This window comes from Betta splendens, chromosome 4, assembly GCF_900634795.4.
Source record: "Betta splendens chromosome 4, fBetSpl5.4, whole genome shotgun sequence".
NCBI classification, from domain to species: Eukaryota; Metazoa; Chordata; class Actinopteri; order Anabantiformes; family Osphronemidae; genus Betta; species Betta splendens.
Window position 1 is genome coordinate 8183444 of NC_040884.2, and position 18308 is coordinate 8201751.

At 47.2% G+C, this 18308-nt stretch overlaps 1 protein-coding gene across 5 annotated transcripts; it reads right to left on the reverse strand.

The window, feature by feature from the left end:
- Nucleotides 1-37: 37 nt before the first annotated feature.
- On the reverse strand, nt 38-18244 carry usp13 (ubiquitin specific peptidase 13). Of its 5 annotated transcripts, none has more exons than XM_055508271.1 (21): nt 17216-18244; nt 15898-16023; nt 14148-14208; nt 12959-13080; nt 12442-12584; nt 12114-12298; nt 11750-11847; nt 11468-11658; nt 11255-11326; nt 11019-11091; nt 10137-10262; nt 9274-9427; nt 9004-9178; nt 8825-8913; nt 8193-8315; nt 5920-5943; nt 5326-5469; nt 4037-4206; nt 2700-2889; nt 2473-2557; nt 38-2192 (listed from the first exon to the last, which is right to left on the reverse strand). In XM_055508271.1, exons 1-21 carry the CDS (start codon nt 17324-17326, stop codon nt 2096-2098), a joined length of 2559 nt encoding a protein of 852 aa, XP_055364246.1. In that variant the 5' UTR covers nt 17327-18244; the 3' UTR covers nt 38-2095. The 5 variants fall into 5 exon arrangements, with proteins under 5 accessions (XP_055364246.1, XP_029004652.1, XP_029004651.1 ...); XM_029148819.3 differs by having other exon boundaries at nt 10998-11091; XM_029148818.3 differs by having other exon boundaries at nt 10986-11091.
- Between the last annotated feature and the right edge of the window lie 64 nt (nt 18245-18308).

The window sequence follows — 18308 nt, forward strand, 5'->3', positions numbered from 1 at the left end:
TTGTATTCTTCTTTGTAACACTCTTAAAGAAGCTCAGTCTCAACAAAGGTGTAGTTTATTAAATTATCCAAACATTGTAAGTTAACAGTGCCATTAGATACACGGTACGGTTGTGACTATTCACATACACTTAAGTCAGATTTGGATAAATACTTAAGTTACAAAAGTCAACTTAAAGTAATTAGTTCAGAACCAGCGCCAACATGTCTGCAACAAGGCAACAGAGTAAAACCAGGTCAAGAACCTTTGACATTTAGTTAAATGAACAAAGCTCGCAAAAGTACAATTGTACAATCCAAATGACTAAATGTCGACGTCTAGAGCACATGCAGACAGTGAAAAACCCTTTTGGTGGCAAACTGAACATCACGTTTTAACAGCCTAGAAGGAACGGCAGAGACGGAGCCGCAACAAAGAGGAGGACGACGAGGGAACAAAGAAGGTGCCGGGAAATTAATTGCACAAAGTTTCTGAGGACATTTACGACTGCCGAGCCGGGGCGTTATCACCTGTCCACCGACGACACAAGGTGCAGTTTGGTTTCTGAGACTCATTTACAGGAAGAACGGCGGAGAAGCGAGACTTGCATAGAGAGCTGCGTAGACGAGGACCACTGCAGTTTGTCAAGTAGTGTCTGGTGAGGACGAGAGGTCGGGATTTAATAAAGGGAAGCTCTGCTCAGGGGAGTCTAGACGCAGCGTTGGTGAAGGGGAGCACCGGCGAAATAAAGATTATTATCTGTGCTCTCGGATGGTGACGCTTCTCTTGTCTTTGAGGGCAGTGGCCTCGAGGAGAGACACACTTTTAATTTAACATTCTTAAGGGCAGTCATACTCCTGCCACTAACTTCCAGTTTTGATGTAAATCCAGTCCCACCGAGCATTAAAATAATACCACTATACAATATAGAAACAGTGAGATGTTGAGAAAGAGAAAAAAGGTCCATTCCAGCATCAGCTAACAGTTACTACACAGCACAAGTCTTAAACCAGCTGTGTGTTCGGGTCGAGGTTGTGTTTGCAGCGAGCACCAGGGAGGTCGTACATTCATCACCGCATAAGACTGAACGGCGCGGAGGAGACGAGGCGTCGTTCAGCTTCCGTCGCACAGTAGGTTTGGTTGAAGTGCATATTGCTTTAGAAAACAAAGTTCAGATGCATAAGTGAATTAAGTGACCTGTAAAAATTGGTAACAGGTCGAGGGGAACATTCATTTTACCTTCTGGGTCGCAGTCTGAATCTGTCAGAGTGATGAAGGGACCCGAGTGGACCAGCTGCAGCAGAGACGCCGTTCTGGTGCCTACTATGCAAATATTTTGCAATTGAGGCAAAAAATTATTAATAAAAAAGAAATTTGTGGTACAACTCAGGATTTGATATACTGATGAATTTAAGATTTTCTCACTTAAGTGTTCCGTTCAGCGAAATTGTAGCGGAAAATATGTTGAATTCCACATTCAATTGCTTGTTGCTGGTGAATTAAAAAGTCCACGTCTACGAACTTCAGTCGTTCGATCTGAGCTAATGGGATCCGGTCCTGGTAGTTTAGCCACCTGCTCTCCTTCATTCTGAAACCTGCACACCGTGTCTGTGATTTCTCTTAATAACCCAAAATATTACCCTCGAGATTAAAAAAAAACAAAAAACATTGCTTGCACAGTCATTTCCAGAGCAGCGCTGGCAGTGACGCGTCGCCATTTTTAAAATACATTTATAAAATGTACTGGTTTTGAAAACACCGGCGCAGGAGCCGAAGGCGTTGAGAAGCAACGATGGGTTTGATATGTGGCATTGTTGTGCGTGCAGAACAGTCCAGACGTACTAACTGCACACATCCCTCTGCACCCACACGGTCCGTAGCATTAACACTGAGTCCGCGTTTAAAAGCGTAGCATGACACAAATGCACTAAACCTGCTGCGCTTTCCCCTCGTGAGCCGTCCTCCTGGAGCTCCCGGCCTCACGTTAAGGCGCGCGGCTGGTCTGAGAGGCTGTTTCCATCGTTTCCACCGGCCGTTGTTACAGAGGTCTGCCAGTCTGAGGGGGGGGGCGGGGGCTGTGGCGGGGTCGGAGGGGGCGGGGGTGCGGAGCTGGACTTTAACTGCTCGACAGTCGGTGGTAGAAGTAGATGTAGCCCGAGTCTTTGGGAGGCTTCTCTGACAAACACACTTTGTGGTCGTTGTAGATCACCCACCTGCAGGAGGAGGAGCGTGCACGTTACTGTGGCGCGTGCGTCACCGAACTCTTAAAATCACACAAAAATGGGTCAATTCCAATATATTCTATAATATTCTAATAATAAAAACTAATCTATTTCTTTTGTAGGAAGCAAATGAGAGATCACCGATGTGAAAACACGCGCGAGCACTAAAAGCGCGCTTTCGTTCCGCACCTCGTTTCGACGAACAATAATCTGTCACCTTTGTACCACAACAAAGACAGAACACGTGGACTCAAAGCATCGTCCGACTCACCGTCCCTCCTTTTTGATGTGACAAACATAATGGCCGGACATGGTGGACGCGCCCATGTGGCTGATGAAGGCGAACAGCTCGTAGCCTGAAGGACAAAAGGTCACAAATAAAATGTGTAATTAATATTTTTTTCCTTATGTGAATCCCATTCGTGTATGGAGGGGAATCTTAAATTATAACAAGCATGTATGAATGCAGGAATAACGCGTGGGCTCCGGGGCACTCACGTCCCGGTCCGTCTTTGACGCGCGGCCCTGACGCTTCTCTGTCCGGAGACAGCGTGGAGTCGCTGTGCGAGGTGGCGTTGGAGAAGGCGTTGTCGTTGGGTTCGGTGTCGGCCATGTCCGACAGCGTGTCCAGCTCCTCCTCCTCCGGGTGCGTGAAAATCCAGTCGAGCGCTCGCTCGAGGTTGTTGTTCTGGAACCAAACAGCCGGAACAACAGCGTGAGATCGGATCCGTAACGGTGACGTAATCAGGGCTGAGGACTACTTTGCTTGCATGTGATGGATAAACTTTAAGCAAACACTGAATTAAATTTAGACAAACTTGGAGCCAAAGTGGTCTCGTGCTGAACAGCATGAAATGTGCAGTCATTTATTAGGGAGATGGTGAGCGAGCATCCATCTGTGCTAAATTCCCCTCCATGAAGCCTTGATCCAAAATAGAGGTGTGATTCCTGGAGAATGTGATTCTGAGGAGCAGCACACGGCCTGCGTTTTGGTTCCCGTCAGGCCCAGAATCATTTAAAGACAAGCTTCCTCCTCCTGATTTAACTGGATTTGAACCCCACTCGCTGCTTCACGCTTCCGCTCCCGTCGCCTTCCCTTTTCCATGGTGCACGGCAGCAGGGACGATAAACACGGAAGCCCGGTGTCTATTACCAACAGTCTGCTGGGCTATTTTTGCATGAAACGGGAGAATCGGGCGCCATTTGAAAAGACAGCAGCTACTTCGACGAATTTCCCCCCATCGGCTCGTCAATTTGCCTTGTGCTGATGACGCGTCACTGTGGGTCGTGTTCCACCTGCATCTGAGGCGGCGTCCATGTGCTGCTGGGCCCGTTTGTGAACATGGACTGACTTTTAATCACTCCGACATGTAGAACGAGTGCCAACACGGATCGGCCAAGGCCTTTTATCATCAACACAGCTCGGTTTCGCCACCTTCTCCTCGGCCTCGTTACAAACACCACCTGCTTCGCCGTGAACACAGCGGACACTGCTGACGCTGCTACGTGGCTCCCAAAGCGTGTGTTTTGGAGCTTATGGATTATTTTCTCACGACATACTGTGCTACCAACCAAGTGGTCTTCACCCATCCCATGTGTGGGCGGTTCATTTTAATCAGACAGAAGACCGTCCGCCCACGCCGGCAGCTCCCAACGCTCATTCACCAACACATCACTCTGTGCACGGCGGAGGTCTTTAGAAGTATTAGGCCCCAGCTGTTTGCAGGTGTAATAATTACTCATAGAAAACAATGCCTGTAAAAGAGGTTTTAGTGGAAAGCCAGTGGTAAATAGTGTATTCATCAGTATGTGTGTGGCGCGTAGAGGAGACTGACCGTGGCTTTGAGCGCCCGGATGCTGTGAGCGCGGGGGAAGCCCATTGAGGTGAGGATGGCGATGCTCTCCTCAGGGGGCGAGTTGTCGAGCGGCGTGGCACCCACGGGACCGTCACTGGTGGAAGGCCCAGGATCCATCATGGAGGGCAGAGCCAGAGGTTCGGCAAAGTCTGGGAAGAGAGAGGGCGCACGCTGCAGGATGAGACGCTGCGCTCTATCTTTGAACCCAGTCAGGAAAGACGTTTGTCGACCGGAGCCTAAACATCTATTTGCTCCCTTGCTTCTGTGAAATACACAGATAAGTGATTTCCTTTTCTGTCTAAAACACTGTAAATCTGTTGGTCATAAAACTTTTTCATAAAATTTTGATGACTGGAAGTAAATAAAAAAATAAAAATATATGTTTTAAATCAATACAACCAACAATTCAAGGCTTCTACTGATGAAGGCCTTTATTTCGAAACGGTTATAGCTATAATTACTGCAACAATGAACTGCTGGTATTTCCACACAGATTCTAATGGAAGTGAAGCGACCCTCAACCTGGAACAAGGACTTTCCAACTGTAATAAGTCCATGTTGGGCCATAAACAGAACCTTCATTATGGTCCTTACATTAAGGAAAATACGCTCCACTTATCTCTCTCCCTCCATCGTCTGTATCTCAGCCTCCTTGCTTTTAAATGCCTGATGCGTGAGTGGTCTTTCAGGCAGAGACATAAAAGACATAACCGAACATAATGTTTGTCCACTCGGTTAAACGGACGTTAAACTGGTTATTATCTCACATCACCTCTGACAGCTTCCACCAGTGTTCAGATCCACTTATGAACCAACAAGCATTTCATTTTAAGATGATGGGAACCTAAGAAAACTAAGGAAATGTGGAGAAGGCGGAGGAGGAAGCAACCCCTGAGGAGCGTTTTACTGATGTCAATGAGCCTGAATGCATTAGGGCCGTTTAAAAACTAACAGGCAGGCGGCCGCTCTAATTTCCCTCCACTGTAGTGGCTCTTAACGCGCTTGCAGGGAAATAGAAGTGGCCCAGGTTAACGCCTCAGGGGGACGCCTCCAGCGCTCACAGAGCCTGGCAGGAGACAAAGTCAGCTCTGGCAAAGTTTCTGTTGATGTCATCGCACACAGAAACACACACACGTGTAATCCGGAGAACCGGAGATGTGATGTGCTCCCATACAAATGCCGCTGCCTTGTCTTTATGAGTCAGAGATCAGCTTTGTGTGGATCTTTCCGCTTCCACTACAGCTACAAATGCAGTGACGTGGCCTCACCAGGCTCCTCCATGTGGGCTATGATCCAGTTGAAGGCCATTTCGGGGCCCATGTTGCCCGTGTAGTACACAGCCTTCCTGCAGGCCTCCAGTGGAAAGCCCATCTCTGCCAGCTGCATCACTGCCGCCTCATCTATTTCTGGAGCTGGGGACACGACAAATGGGCATCAGGAGCACAAATATACAGTTGCTGATTCAACAACCAGCAGCAACTTTCCAGGTTAAAGAAAAGCTCTCTCTCTCTCTCTCTCTCTCTCTCCCTCTCTCCCTCCCTCTCTCTCTGTCTCTCTCTCTCTCTCCCTCTCTCTTTCTTTGGACCTCATTAAACAAAGAGACCAGAGGAGAATCAGCCCTGGGAGAGGTTTCATTATTGAGAGATGATTTATCAAGGAGAGAAATGAGTTTGGCTAAAAGAGGCAGAGCAGCACAGAAAAGTAAAGTCTGGAAGGGGGGAGCAGCTGCAGCACCTGCTCGGGTACGTACACCGTCTATAGCATTCATCACCACAGCCTGGCGCCCAAAATACATGTTCATAAACGAGTATCACACATTCTACAACAGTAAAGAGTAAATAGAAGAGAAACAAAGTACTCACAGTCTATGGAGCTCATGGAGTTATCTGAAAAAAGAAATGTGGTGTTTTTTTAATGTGCTGGAAATTTAGTTTTGAACAACTAAAGTCAGCTGCAGTATGTTGTGATCCACTTTCTTGAGTCTGAGGGGGGGCCCTTTCCTTCATTTCTCCCATATTATATAACCAAAACTAGAAATCAGGTTCTACACCTTGTGAAAGTTATAATTCGTCGTCCACACTCCGTACCCTCCATAATATCTATGCAGAGAAATTATCATTCAATCCTCTGGCCAATTATTTGCCTCAGGCTCACAGACCTGCCCCAGCAACGGCCGTCGGCGCTGAACTCTGGCTCATACAACGAACCATGAATATCAGACTGTGCTGATGAACTCGCTGTCTACTAAATAATCTACAACAGGTCCTCCGGACGTTAAATATTAGTGCTGTAGGCTATGTGAGGGAAAACAATGGCAGACTGAGCAGTTGTGCTCCAGCAGGCTGGCTCCGCCCCCTCTCATCATGGCTCCGCCCCCTCACAGCCTTTGCTGGGCCCGGTACAGTAGGAAAAAATGATAATTTCTCTGCATAGAAATTATGGAGCAATCTGAGTGTCTCTTATTATCTGACATTGTTTTGGTCAACCCCCATTGAAAATAGGTGAAGTTTTCCTTTAAGATAATAACATGAATGTAATTTTATAAATGGTGTGGAAGAAGAATGATGCACAGGCCTGAAAACAACGCTGTCCTGTGTAATGTACGAGCAGCACCGAGGCCTTTTGGAGATGGAAAGGTGACTAACGATTATTCACAGAGGATGCAAGCGGGAGATAATGGAGTCGCGGTTAATTTACAACTGACAAAATCCATCACACAAATGTGAAGTTAATAAATCAGCAAATGCATTGAAACGAGGCCGTTATTTCACCTGACCTGCTCCAGCTTGCATTTGAACCAACAGCTCAGCCCATAGAAACAGAAGCGCTGAGGACGGTGTGTACACAAACATTTAGTAGTCTGACGCATTGATTTTAGAGCGGCCTCGCTTCCTGTCAGAGACAAGGCATGAAACGCTGCCTAAGCAAGACGGCTTCATCTTCAGAGAAGAGCTGCTGTAAGGCGCTCGTCAGAGGAGCCGTTCGCTGGGAGGTAGCAGCTGCAGCGCATGCTTCTCAGCAGTGAACTACTTAGACGCACTCAAACATCCTCAGACTTGTGCTTTCTGTCCGCCGGGTTCGTGAAGACGCAGTCAGCTAAATGATTCTGTGAAGCTCTCGGGCCCGTCGACATGTGGAGCCCGGCTCCTAAGCTCCGTTCTGTGTTTCCAGCTTGAGACGGTACAGAACGCTTTGTGCTTCACGTCTGCTGAAATATTAAGGAGAACGCAGATAACGCGACGTAAGGGAACGTTGCAGGCGGCGGAGAACGAGGATTCAATCCAATCACAAAGGAGACAGATGAATGAAGAACCAAAAGGAGGGAGGCTGTCAGGTCGAAGTACATGATAAGACTCCGGGAAAACCTTTATGCAAATGGGCAAATGCTACAAAGTTTCCAGAAAAGTAGCAACAATACCGTTTATGCTACAACAAGGTCCATAGTTTCCAGTTCCTCAGTCCAGTAAAGTGCATTAAAAAGGGTCTTAAAAGCATTAGAACCTATGAGGCTTAGTCGCACTGTGATCACAGCTTTCCCATGAGACTCCACCCAAGAAACAACATAAGCATATATGACCAGAATATCAGAGACAATTTCATGGATCATCTGACTCTGTTAAAAATAACCTATAGCTCCTAAAAAGCAGCTTTGGACCGACACACCTGGTCATTCCTCATTGTTACGCTCACTTACCTGACTGCTAGGTAAGATCAGATACGGCTGACGTGCTTCATGTGTACAAACATTAAGAAATGTGCTTTGCCTCGTAGCTAAAAGATAAAAAGCACCGGGTGCTCAGAGAAAACAGTGGCCTTTAAAATTAATAATGTTAAAAATGAAGGGACAGAAAAAGCCTCCAGTGTTTTCCTCCCAGTTTTCACACATGAATGTTAATGTGCCTGTGGGCCACGCTGGGTGATTCAAATGAGACTGTGACCAGTAGAATCCTTCTCAGTGGTAAAAATGAACCAGTGGATCCAAGACAATAGCCATGAAACAGAGCCAAATGTTGGCACCACAGGTTGCTAGCTAATACTCAATGCAAATGAATAAAATAAACACACACACACACACACACACACACACACACACACACACACACACACACACACACACACACACACACACACACACCTCTGGTGTCCTCAGGTAGCACGATGGGAGGCATGAGGTCGGGCAGCTCCTCTTCACCTGCCTGCTTCCCTGTGGCCCGCAGCCGGCTCAGATCCAGGAAGTCTGGAACCTCTATAGTCAAGTCTGCACAGATGCAGACAGAAAAACACTTCATAGGAGAAGGTTGACATTTGGATTGTCTCATGGTCCTTTTCACGTTACAGAGCAAAAATGAATGAATAATAATCGCATTCCAGCCTTTTCACAGATCCAAAGTGTCTAGTAGTTACTCTACTAGCAGATGGATAAATCTGTCACTTTCACACAATTGAAGACAATAAATATAAGTTCACTCATTACAGTATGTGCACAAATAAGTTAATCTGCAGCTGCATTAGTATCTATTCATTGGAAACTATTGCATCATTTCAAAGCTCAGGTTGAGTAATGAGGAAGTTAAATGTTGCATGTTTCAAACAGTGCAGGTGAAGACATTACTGATTCAACAAAAATCAATGTTCAGCAGTGTCATTTAAAATGGGCCTGTAAGCCACAGTCCACTGCTGCCCTCTGCTGGGCATTTGTACCACTGCAGGATAGTGAAAGGCAAACCCCTGGTGGAGAGTTGATCTGTGGAGCTCACAGAAACCTACCTAGTTTCTTTGGCACCCAGTCAACCCCGAACGTGAATTTTTTTATCTGCAATATAAGATATTCTGGGAAGGAGGCGAAACGGGAAGTTCTGCAGAGGAAAACAGGAGACAAGTCAAGCATGTGCAGATGAAATGCACACGTAGCAAATGAACAGCTCAGGTTGACGACGGCTCCTTACTTGACTCCAGCCGACTTGGCCTGCAGCGCTGAGCTCCAGAAGTCTGGGACGTTCTCCGGCTCCGTGAAGGCCTGCAGGCAGGCGGTGAAGGGGATCCGCGCCCTCACCGGTTCCGGAGGCGCCCGCGTGTTCTCCTCGGCCTCCTTCCTCTTGGCCTCGTACGCCAGCAGCTCCTCTGGTGGCACGAAAACAAAGGCTTTCACTCCTGGACCGAAACCTGCTGATTCTTCCTCCAGCTGGTGCCGCTCCAGCCATGAGCTGTGGCTTCACCTCGATTGGTGGCTGCCTCAATGGGGGCGGGCAGCTGGATGCAGTAGTCCACCCGCTGAGTGTAGCGGACCCGGCGCGTCTGGCAGCACTGAGTTCGCTCCTCCACCAGGAAACGGAAGATGTCACTGGGATTCTCTGAGCCGGCACTGTTCCTCTGCAAAAGAGTAGAACACGTTTGAATATCGGCGTCAGAACTGCAGCTCGTGTTTGGCCTAAATCACAGCTGGTCATAATATAGATGGAGCTCTTTAAAGTGAATCTGAGCTGACGGAGGTGCAGCTTCTCGGAGCTGTAGACACATTAATCATGGCCGGTGAGCCGCTCCGTGTCCTCACACTGATTAGATGAACAGCTGGGGTCATTTAAGTTTGCACTGGGTTTATTTGAAGCCCGCGATGAAGGATGGCGACTGAACACAACAGTTGTATGTCAGCCCCTGTGCAAGTCAGACCTTCTATTCCGAGGAGACACAGAAATACACGAGTTATAATTTCAGTCAGGCATGCGAGCCAGCAGTGCTGCTGGATACCGACGGCTGTAGGTGTGTGGAGGAGAACACATCCGCAATATCCTCTATATGGATGAGGGGTCAAGGGAAAACGGGGTTGTTCTCAACGACTTTATCGCCCCACGGTGCCAAGATCAACCAAGTCGTGTCATCTCCTGCAGCTCAGACACAATAGGCAGCATTATCTGGCCTCCCTGTGTCACAGATAGCATCCAGCTAAATATACCCTGAGTGAAACACACGTCAGGGCAACCGGTGTTTGTAGCAACCAAGTACAGAGCGCTCAAAAGCAAAGGGTCAAAGGTCAAACATGACGCAGCACGCAGCGTAGATGTGAGGTGTGTCACGCACTCACCTCCACCAGGTTGACCATGTGCAGCAGGAACTCGTGGGCGTCCTGTTGCCTGCTGGAGGAGAACTCTGGATGTCCTCTGCTCACCAGGGCCTTCAGCATCCTGGGAGAGATGCCTTTCTGCTGGTGCTGCAATGAAAACAGTTTGGGTGTCACACACACACACACACACACATGCACGCGTCGAGTGTGCGTGAAACGACCGGGAAAATCAACAACAGCTGCTCCGGGGCGTGTGAGGGTCTGAACAGGAGGATGTGTCCAATGACAGTGTCTGTCTGATCAGATTCCCCCTTTACAGCACAGCACGCAATTACTTCCCCTGCTCTGAACAGGACCGTGCACAGGCTGTTACACAGCACGTCCAGTGCGATAAGGAGGTAATTGTATTGGGTCACATTCCTCAAGCGCCGCCTCTCATATCTTTCTCGCCGTCAGTTAATATGTGTCCAACCTGACTCCACCAACACATGTGGAGGAAGTGCGGGATCACGGCTCCAGCCCATCAATTACTACGGCTGGTGAGGCTTTAGAGGGGCTTAAAGAAGTCAGGCTGGCTCTCATTAGGCTCTAACGATTTTTCCCTTTCTCATTTCCCGGCAGCCGTGCACTACAGAGCCGTGCGTGCTTTAGAAGGCAGTGATTTCATATCAAGGACATTTAAATCAATAAAGCGAAACACACACAGTAGGAAGCAAATACAAACTGCGGAGGTTACGGGAAATAAAACGCGACAAATGAGCACAGCTCTGAAAAGCCCCAAGAAGTGTGTTCAAACAATGAAAGGTGAATTCTAAAGGTGTAAACGTCTCATACGGTCGGTTATGGAGCCAGTTTGGGAGCTGGACATACCCAGTTTAATACCTTGTGTTCTTCTTTCATCACCTGTTCAATGAGCTCAGATTTCATGGGTGGTTTGGAGTACTGGCCTGAGAGCAGTCCGTGTCCCAGTTTAGCCCTGTCGCAGAGACAGCACAAACATCAGACCTGAGGCCGGTTTCATGGGCCAGCCTCCGTCTCACAGCTCAAACCTGCAATGCAGACGGTGTCTGCGTCAAGCAGCTACTGCTCGTGCAGCCAGGTGGCGCGCGGAGCTCCACAACGAGACCCGGGTCACTTACATTTGTGTGGCGAAGTCCTGCGTGGGGTCCAGGGGCGAATAGTCAAATATCCTCTGCAGATTACCCACATACCTGAGGATCAGAGTACATGTCACACGCTCACAGGCACAGACACCGTCTGCTAGGAGTTCACTGCCAGCAGTCAATACAAGATACTGACAGATTAACAAACACTGGATGGACTGTAGTAAAGTCCCAGCATGCAGCACTCACATCCTCTGGAAGTCTGGGATGCTGAAGAGGACCTGCATCACTGTGCTGAGATAGCAGCTGTTGCCCAGGTTCTTGATGCCCGTGTACCCCGAGCCGTACACCACCTTCAGCTTCATGCCCGACTCCTGGATCACCTCCCACTCGCTGACCCGCGGCCGGGCGCTGTTGTCCGTGTGGTGCCCGTTCTCCGTCTGAAGCGGGAGAGAGGGGAGCCGGGTGTGAAGGCTCGAGCGCCAGCTTCCAGTTGCTGCACGCGGATGCGCTTCGCTGCAGGCAACTTACTCTTTTCTGCATCTGTAGCATGTCTATTCCGAAGTGTGACAGGTGATCGGATATGTGGGGGTCCAGCACAGCCTCCTCCTCTTCGAAAGAGTAGACGTCTGAAACCAAACTCCAGTCAGTGCTGTGACCCGGAACTATTTCATTTACACCTTTACACCTTTCGGCCCACCAATAAAATGTGGTGTTGAATTTTACAGTGAGACTAATGCAGTAATTTTATCCAGATACAAGATTTACATACATACTGTACATAATCCAAGGAGTAAATGAATATTGTGTCAAAGTTCTACTTTCTGCTGTACTGACCATTAACACAGTGTATAAGTGATGGCTTTATGGGACAGTAATCATCCGTGCGTCAGACCTGCTCCATCCGGGGTGATGTTGTCCAGCTTGACGGCCAGCGGGTAGCTGGTCTCTCTGTAGTGCTCCAGAGCGTGGCCGTTGCCTCCGCTGCCATCAAAGAACCACTTCCCACAGAGCACCGCTCCATCAGTCAGGTTCAGCCACAGGTTCTCTCTCATCTCGCACTTCTGACACTTCCAGCCACTGACAACAGAGAAGCAGCTGTTTGTTCTGGTCATCATCATCATCATCATCATGTAGACATGAAAGGAAGCGCCCTATGACCAACAGCAGACATGGTGGTAATCAGATTTGCAGTGTATTCCTGTTGGGAGCCGCCTTTCTACCTAGGGGGGATTCGGACGCCGTTATCCAGCTGTCTGAGGCTCCTGGCATGTTTGGACACCTGGATCTCCTCCTCCCACGATTCAGGCTCCTGCTTCTTGTAGGCTGATGGTGCATTGAGCACTGCGTCACAGGCGATGGTCACCTGGGCATGAGAGAGGACAAACAGATTATTAGTCGTTTATTAAAAGAGGTGAACGTCAGCATGCAAACATTCATATTGACCCAATATTCCATTATGCATGCATTCAATTTAAATAGAAACAAAACCCACCGCAACTCATGCAAACACATGGTTTTAGTTGTAAAGGCACCTGCACGTGCACCAAGTCGTTCCCTTCATGTGTTTAGATTTTTTTCTTTTTGTCTGATTTTCGTCAGGAAGGAAATGATGCTACTCTACAAAAGCATGTCATCATCAAAATATGCAGGTGGCAGCGAGGGAACCACTGTGTGCACCTTTCCCCTTTCCACATGCATTAAAAACGCACAGAGCTCATGCAGCACCAACTCACTGACCAGAGCAGGTAACTCCTCAATATTTGGTAAGGCAATCTCGAAGTGATCTGGAAAAATGACAAGCTTGGCCTCGTCTTCATATTCATAGTCCTCTCCGTTAAAGTCGCGGTTTAGCTCTAAATCTTCGAGGGAGGAAGCAAACACTCGGTCAGCGACAGCTGGAGGAGTCAGTAGCAGGATAGAAATGAGCAGGAGCATCTTTAAACAGCAGCTGACGAATTTATGAGACACATTTAAAGGTCATTAATGTGGAATACGCCTCTGTAGAGAAAGCCTCTGCTCCCAACTCACTCTCCATATCAACTGCTCTGTTGTCAGCCTAAAGTCACATTATGACTCAGACACAGGATTACAGGTTATCCCCAACATTGTTGTTGCCGGCTGGTTTCATGGCAACGTCTGACGTTGATTCTGCTTCATTAGATCACTGGCCTGGTATGAAGATGACGGAGGATTTATACACGCACCTCAACACAGCAGAGATGTCAAATAGGACGACAAAAGAACATCTAATAAGGGATTTAACAAATTAATATTAGATATAGAAATCATTATTATTTCTAGAAGAGGCAAAGCTCCATAAACTCTGGACAACAAGGAGAAGCTGAATGGAAGGGACGGGGGATAAGAACAGATGAGAGACACCTGCTCCCGTCCCAGCAGCGTCATAGCTGCAGCATAAGAGCGTCGGTCTAAACACGAGGTTGACGTTAGGCGGCAGCTGAGTGGACGACAACTGACAGGAGGCCGCCCCGCAGTAAACCGAGCCCCGCCCGCCCCCGCTCCCCTCCCTGACCCGACCCGGCGCAGGAGCAGACCCGGCTCTGAGTCAGTTACCAAGCACACATACAAATAAATGAGCTATGTTTAGAGCTCAGGAGGAGGAGGAGGAGGAAGAGAGGTGGCATCATGGGAAATATGTGACACTTCGAGTAAATGCCGACTGCTGGGGCAGCTGGGGGGGGGTAACAAACAACAACAGAATGGGTTGAATATTAAAAACCTCCGATCAGTCGCAGAATATAGCATTTACATACAGCATTTAGACGTAAATTAATAAATACACAGAGATGTTTAAGGATTAGGGTTCTTTTTGTGCGTTTTCATGTATTCTTCTTTTTCTTCTAATCATGTCTGAGATTCTGATGCCTGAATGATCTGATTACCAACGCCAACAGAATTTGATTACCTAGAAACACTTTTCCGTTTCTTCGCCTGGGGACGGCTCCTCCTGCAGCTCCTGTGGCTTTCTGTAGGAAACAGGAGGGATTAAATGTGACTAAAGAGCGCTCATCGAATTAAAAACACCTTTCAGCACCTTGGACGATTTTCAAAAAGACGAGACCCGCGTCTGTGCTTTGCCTCGTCAGAGGACCCAGAGGGATGTCATTTCGCTGAAATGGATGAGAGTTGCCAGGTCGGGTTACCACACTTGGGGAAAACCCTTCAAAAAGGACCAGTGCAAAATTACAAAGGCAAATTGAACTGCCTATGTTGCGGTGTTGGGTTTGAAGACGGGGCTTATCTTTTCTTGTACCATGCATCATCAGCCTTTTTTGTCCTTACTATATTTCCCTCATCTCGGCAATAAATCCTCAGGCAGCAGCCAACATAAGCCACAACAACCCAGTGTCACCGACTGTTTCCTTCTAGTCTGCTCGGGTTCAGGTGACTGCTTCTCGACGTCTGCTTGGCTGAGATGAAGATGCAACAGACTGACCGACCGACAGACAGACAGACGGACATACGGATGGACAGACAGACAGACAGACAGACAGACAGACAGACAGACAGACAGACAGACAGACAGACAGACAGACGGACGGACAGACGGACGGACTGACGGACGGACGGACGGACGGACGGACGGACGGACGGATGGACCGGCCAACCAACCAACGGACGGACGGACGGACGGACGGACGGACGGACAGACAGAATGCTGACACAATCAGGAACAGAAGAATGTGAGCAGCTGTTTCCATATCCAGGCATGGAAATAGCTGCTCTTTACAAAGCAGAGCTTATTTGGGGGCAATTAAAGTGAGTGAGATACAGTGAGAAAACACAGCAGCAGCTTCGGCCTTTGTTGTTGATGAAGACGAGAGGCCTGTTTCTGTGTGTCCCTGAGCTTGACAAAAAAGAAAGAAACCTTTGTTGAGTTGCTTTTTGACAAATTAACGACTCAATCCAAGAAGAAAGAAAGTGGAAATATGCAAGGCCACCTAACTTCAGAGGCCACAGCAGAGATGAACCACGGCTCAGGATGTTTGGAAACATCTGTTTGTGAGCAGAAGCGCAGCGTGTTCCTCTCACTTTGTTCAGCTCACATTAAAGTGGCTGGCTGTAATCAGCATTCATTAAATAACCAGCCTTCCGTATGCAAACTGGCTTTTTTTACTACATAAAAGAAAAATAGGTAGAAAGTGAAAAATCTACTAAATCAGGTTTTAGCGGTCTGTGGCTAAAAGAAAGTGTGGGAGATAAAAGCAGAAAACATATCAAAGCCTTAGTCTAAACATCAGAACAGTCCAATGAGAATGATAAACAAATGTTTCCATGAAAAAACAGACATGCTACAAATGGTTTATTTCACTATTATGAATTATGAATTTCTTCATAATAATGTCATGATGATGATGATGATGATGATGATGATGATGATTATTTCAGCCATTCAGTGTTCGAGCGAGCTTTCTAACAAGCAGTTCTTTAATTATGGAATGGCTCCAACTTGCTAGTTAGAAGACACAAACCACACACATATACATACACACAATCACACACACACATATGTATATTTACATATATACACACATATATATACATATATACATATACACACATACACACACACACACACACACACACACACACACTGTATACATATATATGTATGTACATATATATATAAAGTTTAAGGCATGTGTGAAGCTCACCTCTTTGACGTGTCGTTTGAGGTGCATGTAAACACTCTGGCCTGTTTTGCGATAATGTCTCTCCACATGTTCTCGTCCAAAGCCCAGGAATGTGTTCATACACACATACAGGCCTCCCTCAGACTCCTGCACACCCAAAACACACAGCAACAATGAAGAGCAGTTCTGTCTACACATGACATTTTGCATCCTTATCCTGTAACACTAATGGATTCAGCGGCATCCGGCTCCTTGTAAAGCTTATGGTGAGTGACTGTGTCCCAAATCCCACATGTTACACTGACCCACTGTATCTGAAACATCTCATTACAGGCATTTTAATTCCTTTGACATCAAGATTGCACCTTTAAAATTAACCTAAATCTACAATCAGTGTCGGTCTTATAGACCCATGTGATAAACCTTTAAGTGGCCCAAAGTGACATATGAGCTCCAGGAGTGCAGGGATAAAAATAAACCAGTCCTCTGGCCAACATGATGAACTCCAGACAGCTGAGTCACCTTTATAAACGGTTCTAGTCCATAAAGTAGGTTTTATACTATGACATTAAGGGGAAAAAAACAAATATTCATATATGTAATGTTTTAATTCAGAAAATGAGACTTAACTCTAAATTAAATCTAAAAATTTTGAGATTTAGACATTTTAAGTAAATCAAATGTCCAGTGCCGAACCACATTTGTCCAAAACACATAAGGGAAAAAGAATTGACAATAGGGTCCAAACTTAAGTGTCCAGACGCAACAACTACACAACAACTACACCTCCACATTACAACATTAACTAAATCTTTCATCTAACTAATTACTAGACATGACAAACAAAAAGATGTAAACTCCCTCTTTTAAGCACACAACAGAAATTTTATAGCAATATGACAAACTTCCACACAAGTGCCACTGTGACTTGAGTATATGAGGCGTTGCTCTGCTCACAGAAAAAGCTGCTGGAAATGCGTTTAAATGAACCCAAACCTCGGACAGGTGTGTTTACCGGCTCCGTTAACGGGGGGATGCGGCCCGAACGGAGCGCCTGCACGAGAGGAAACCCCCTTCACCCGCCGGTCCCTCCCGAGATGTAAACAACATTTAATTATTTATTTCCTATCGGGTTCGGGGGGAAGCAGCCCATGGACACACACACACACACACACACACACACACACACACACACACACACACACACACACACACACACACACACACACACACCAGCAGATTCACGTGCCCCGTTGGACAAACCGTAGCAGCCCTCGCGCCTCTTCCCTCCCCAAAAACAAACGCGTCCGCGCGCGGCATGAAACGAGCCGACACTTACGGGGGAGTCGAAGGAGAAGGCGCACTCGCTCTTGAAGACCCTGTCTCCCGTCCGGGGGACGCGGATGGTGGGCATGTACGGGACCAGCAGCTCTCCTAGGTCTGCAGCCATCTTCGCATTCCTGCTTCTCGCAGCACAGTGCCGCGGAGCCACCGGAGCCGCGCTGTCAGAGGAGAGGATGCTATTTTTAAAGCGCTCCGTCTCTACATTCCTCCGGCCAGCGGGATGTGACGCTCGAATAAAAGGACAGCGCAGAGGAGGCTGGCTGCCGCTCACGGCGTCAAGGCGGAGGTTCTCCTTTTGTTTTGGCTTTTTTTTTTTTTTTTTTGCTAAACGCTTTGACCTGCGCAGAAATTACATTCCACTGTTGACTGTGGTGACGCCGCTCTCACAGGAATATTTTACCAGCAGGGCCCCTCCCACCTCTGAGGATGATTCATAAAGCCGCCCACACCTACTACAACAAGCATGTTTTCCCCTGCAGCTTTCAGAAAACTGTGATGCATATTTCAATTCCAATAGATGCTGATTAGAGCCTTTCCTCATTCTGCATTAAGTTAATCTGTAGTGTTTTTTTATTATAAGGGCAATCAACCATATGTTCATAGACTAATGCGTATATCCAAAATAACAGTTCAGTACAAGAAACAACACAAAGGGTTAGGGTCTTGCTTTCAAGTCAATAATCAGTTAAGGTTTAATAACTTCCGGTCCGTATTGACTCCTTAGATAATAAATATCATGCATGCGCAGCTCTGCCACCCGGTGGACAAAACTGAAAGACCACACACTGGTTACAGCAATTGATGTTTCCAAACTGCAGCCATTGTAACTAAACTTAATTACAGATTTTCTGTATTGCAACCAGCAACAGCTTCAGTGTTTGGATGAATGAACATGAAGTGATCTGCTCATAAAAAACGCATTAGGAAATTCTAGCAGTATTAGTCAAGTTATTTTTATCAAGATCCAACCAGGCAGCAGAGTTGAAGCCATGATATTCCTTGCTGTGACAACACATGAAACATTCACCAAGCAGCTAAGCGACTACTGACCCCGACAGTTTTAGTTTGCAATACAACAGCAAGTATAG

Bases quoted from the DNA above. Each gene is read 5' to 3' on its own strand.
- usp13 (XM_029148818.3), bottom strand. From the start codon at position 17,326: ATGGCTGCAGACCTAGGAGAGCTGCTGGTCCCGTACATGCCCACCATC. The intron at 11,327-11,467 runs GTGAGTGCTGCA...TCTGATCCTCAG, and splicing joins ATCCCAGACTTCCAGAGGAT to GTATGTGGGTAATCTGCAGA. The intron at 2,193-2,472 runs GTGAGTCGGACG...CTCCTCCTGCAG, and splicing joins CACATCAAAAAGGAGGGACG to GTGGGTGATCTACAACGACC.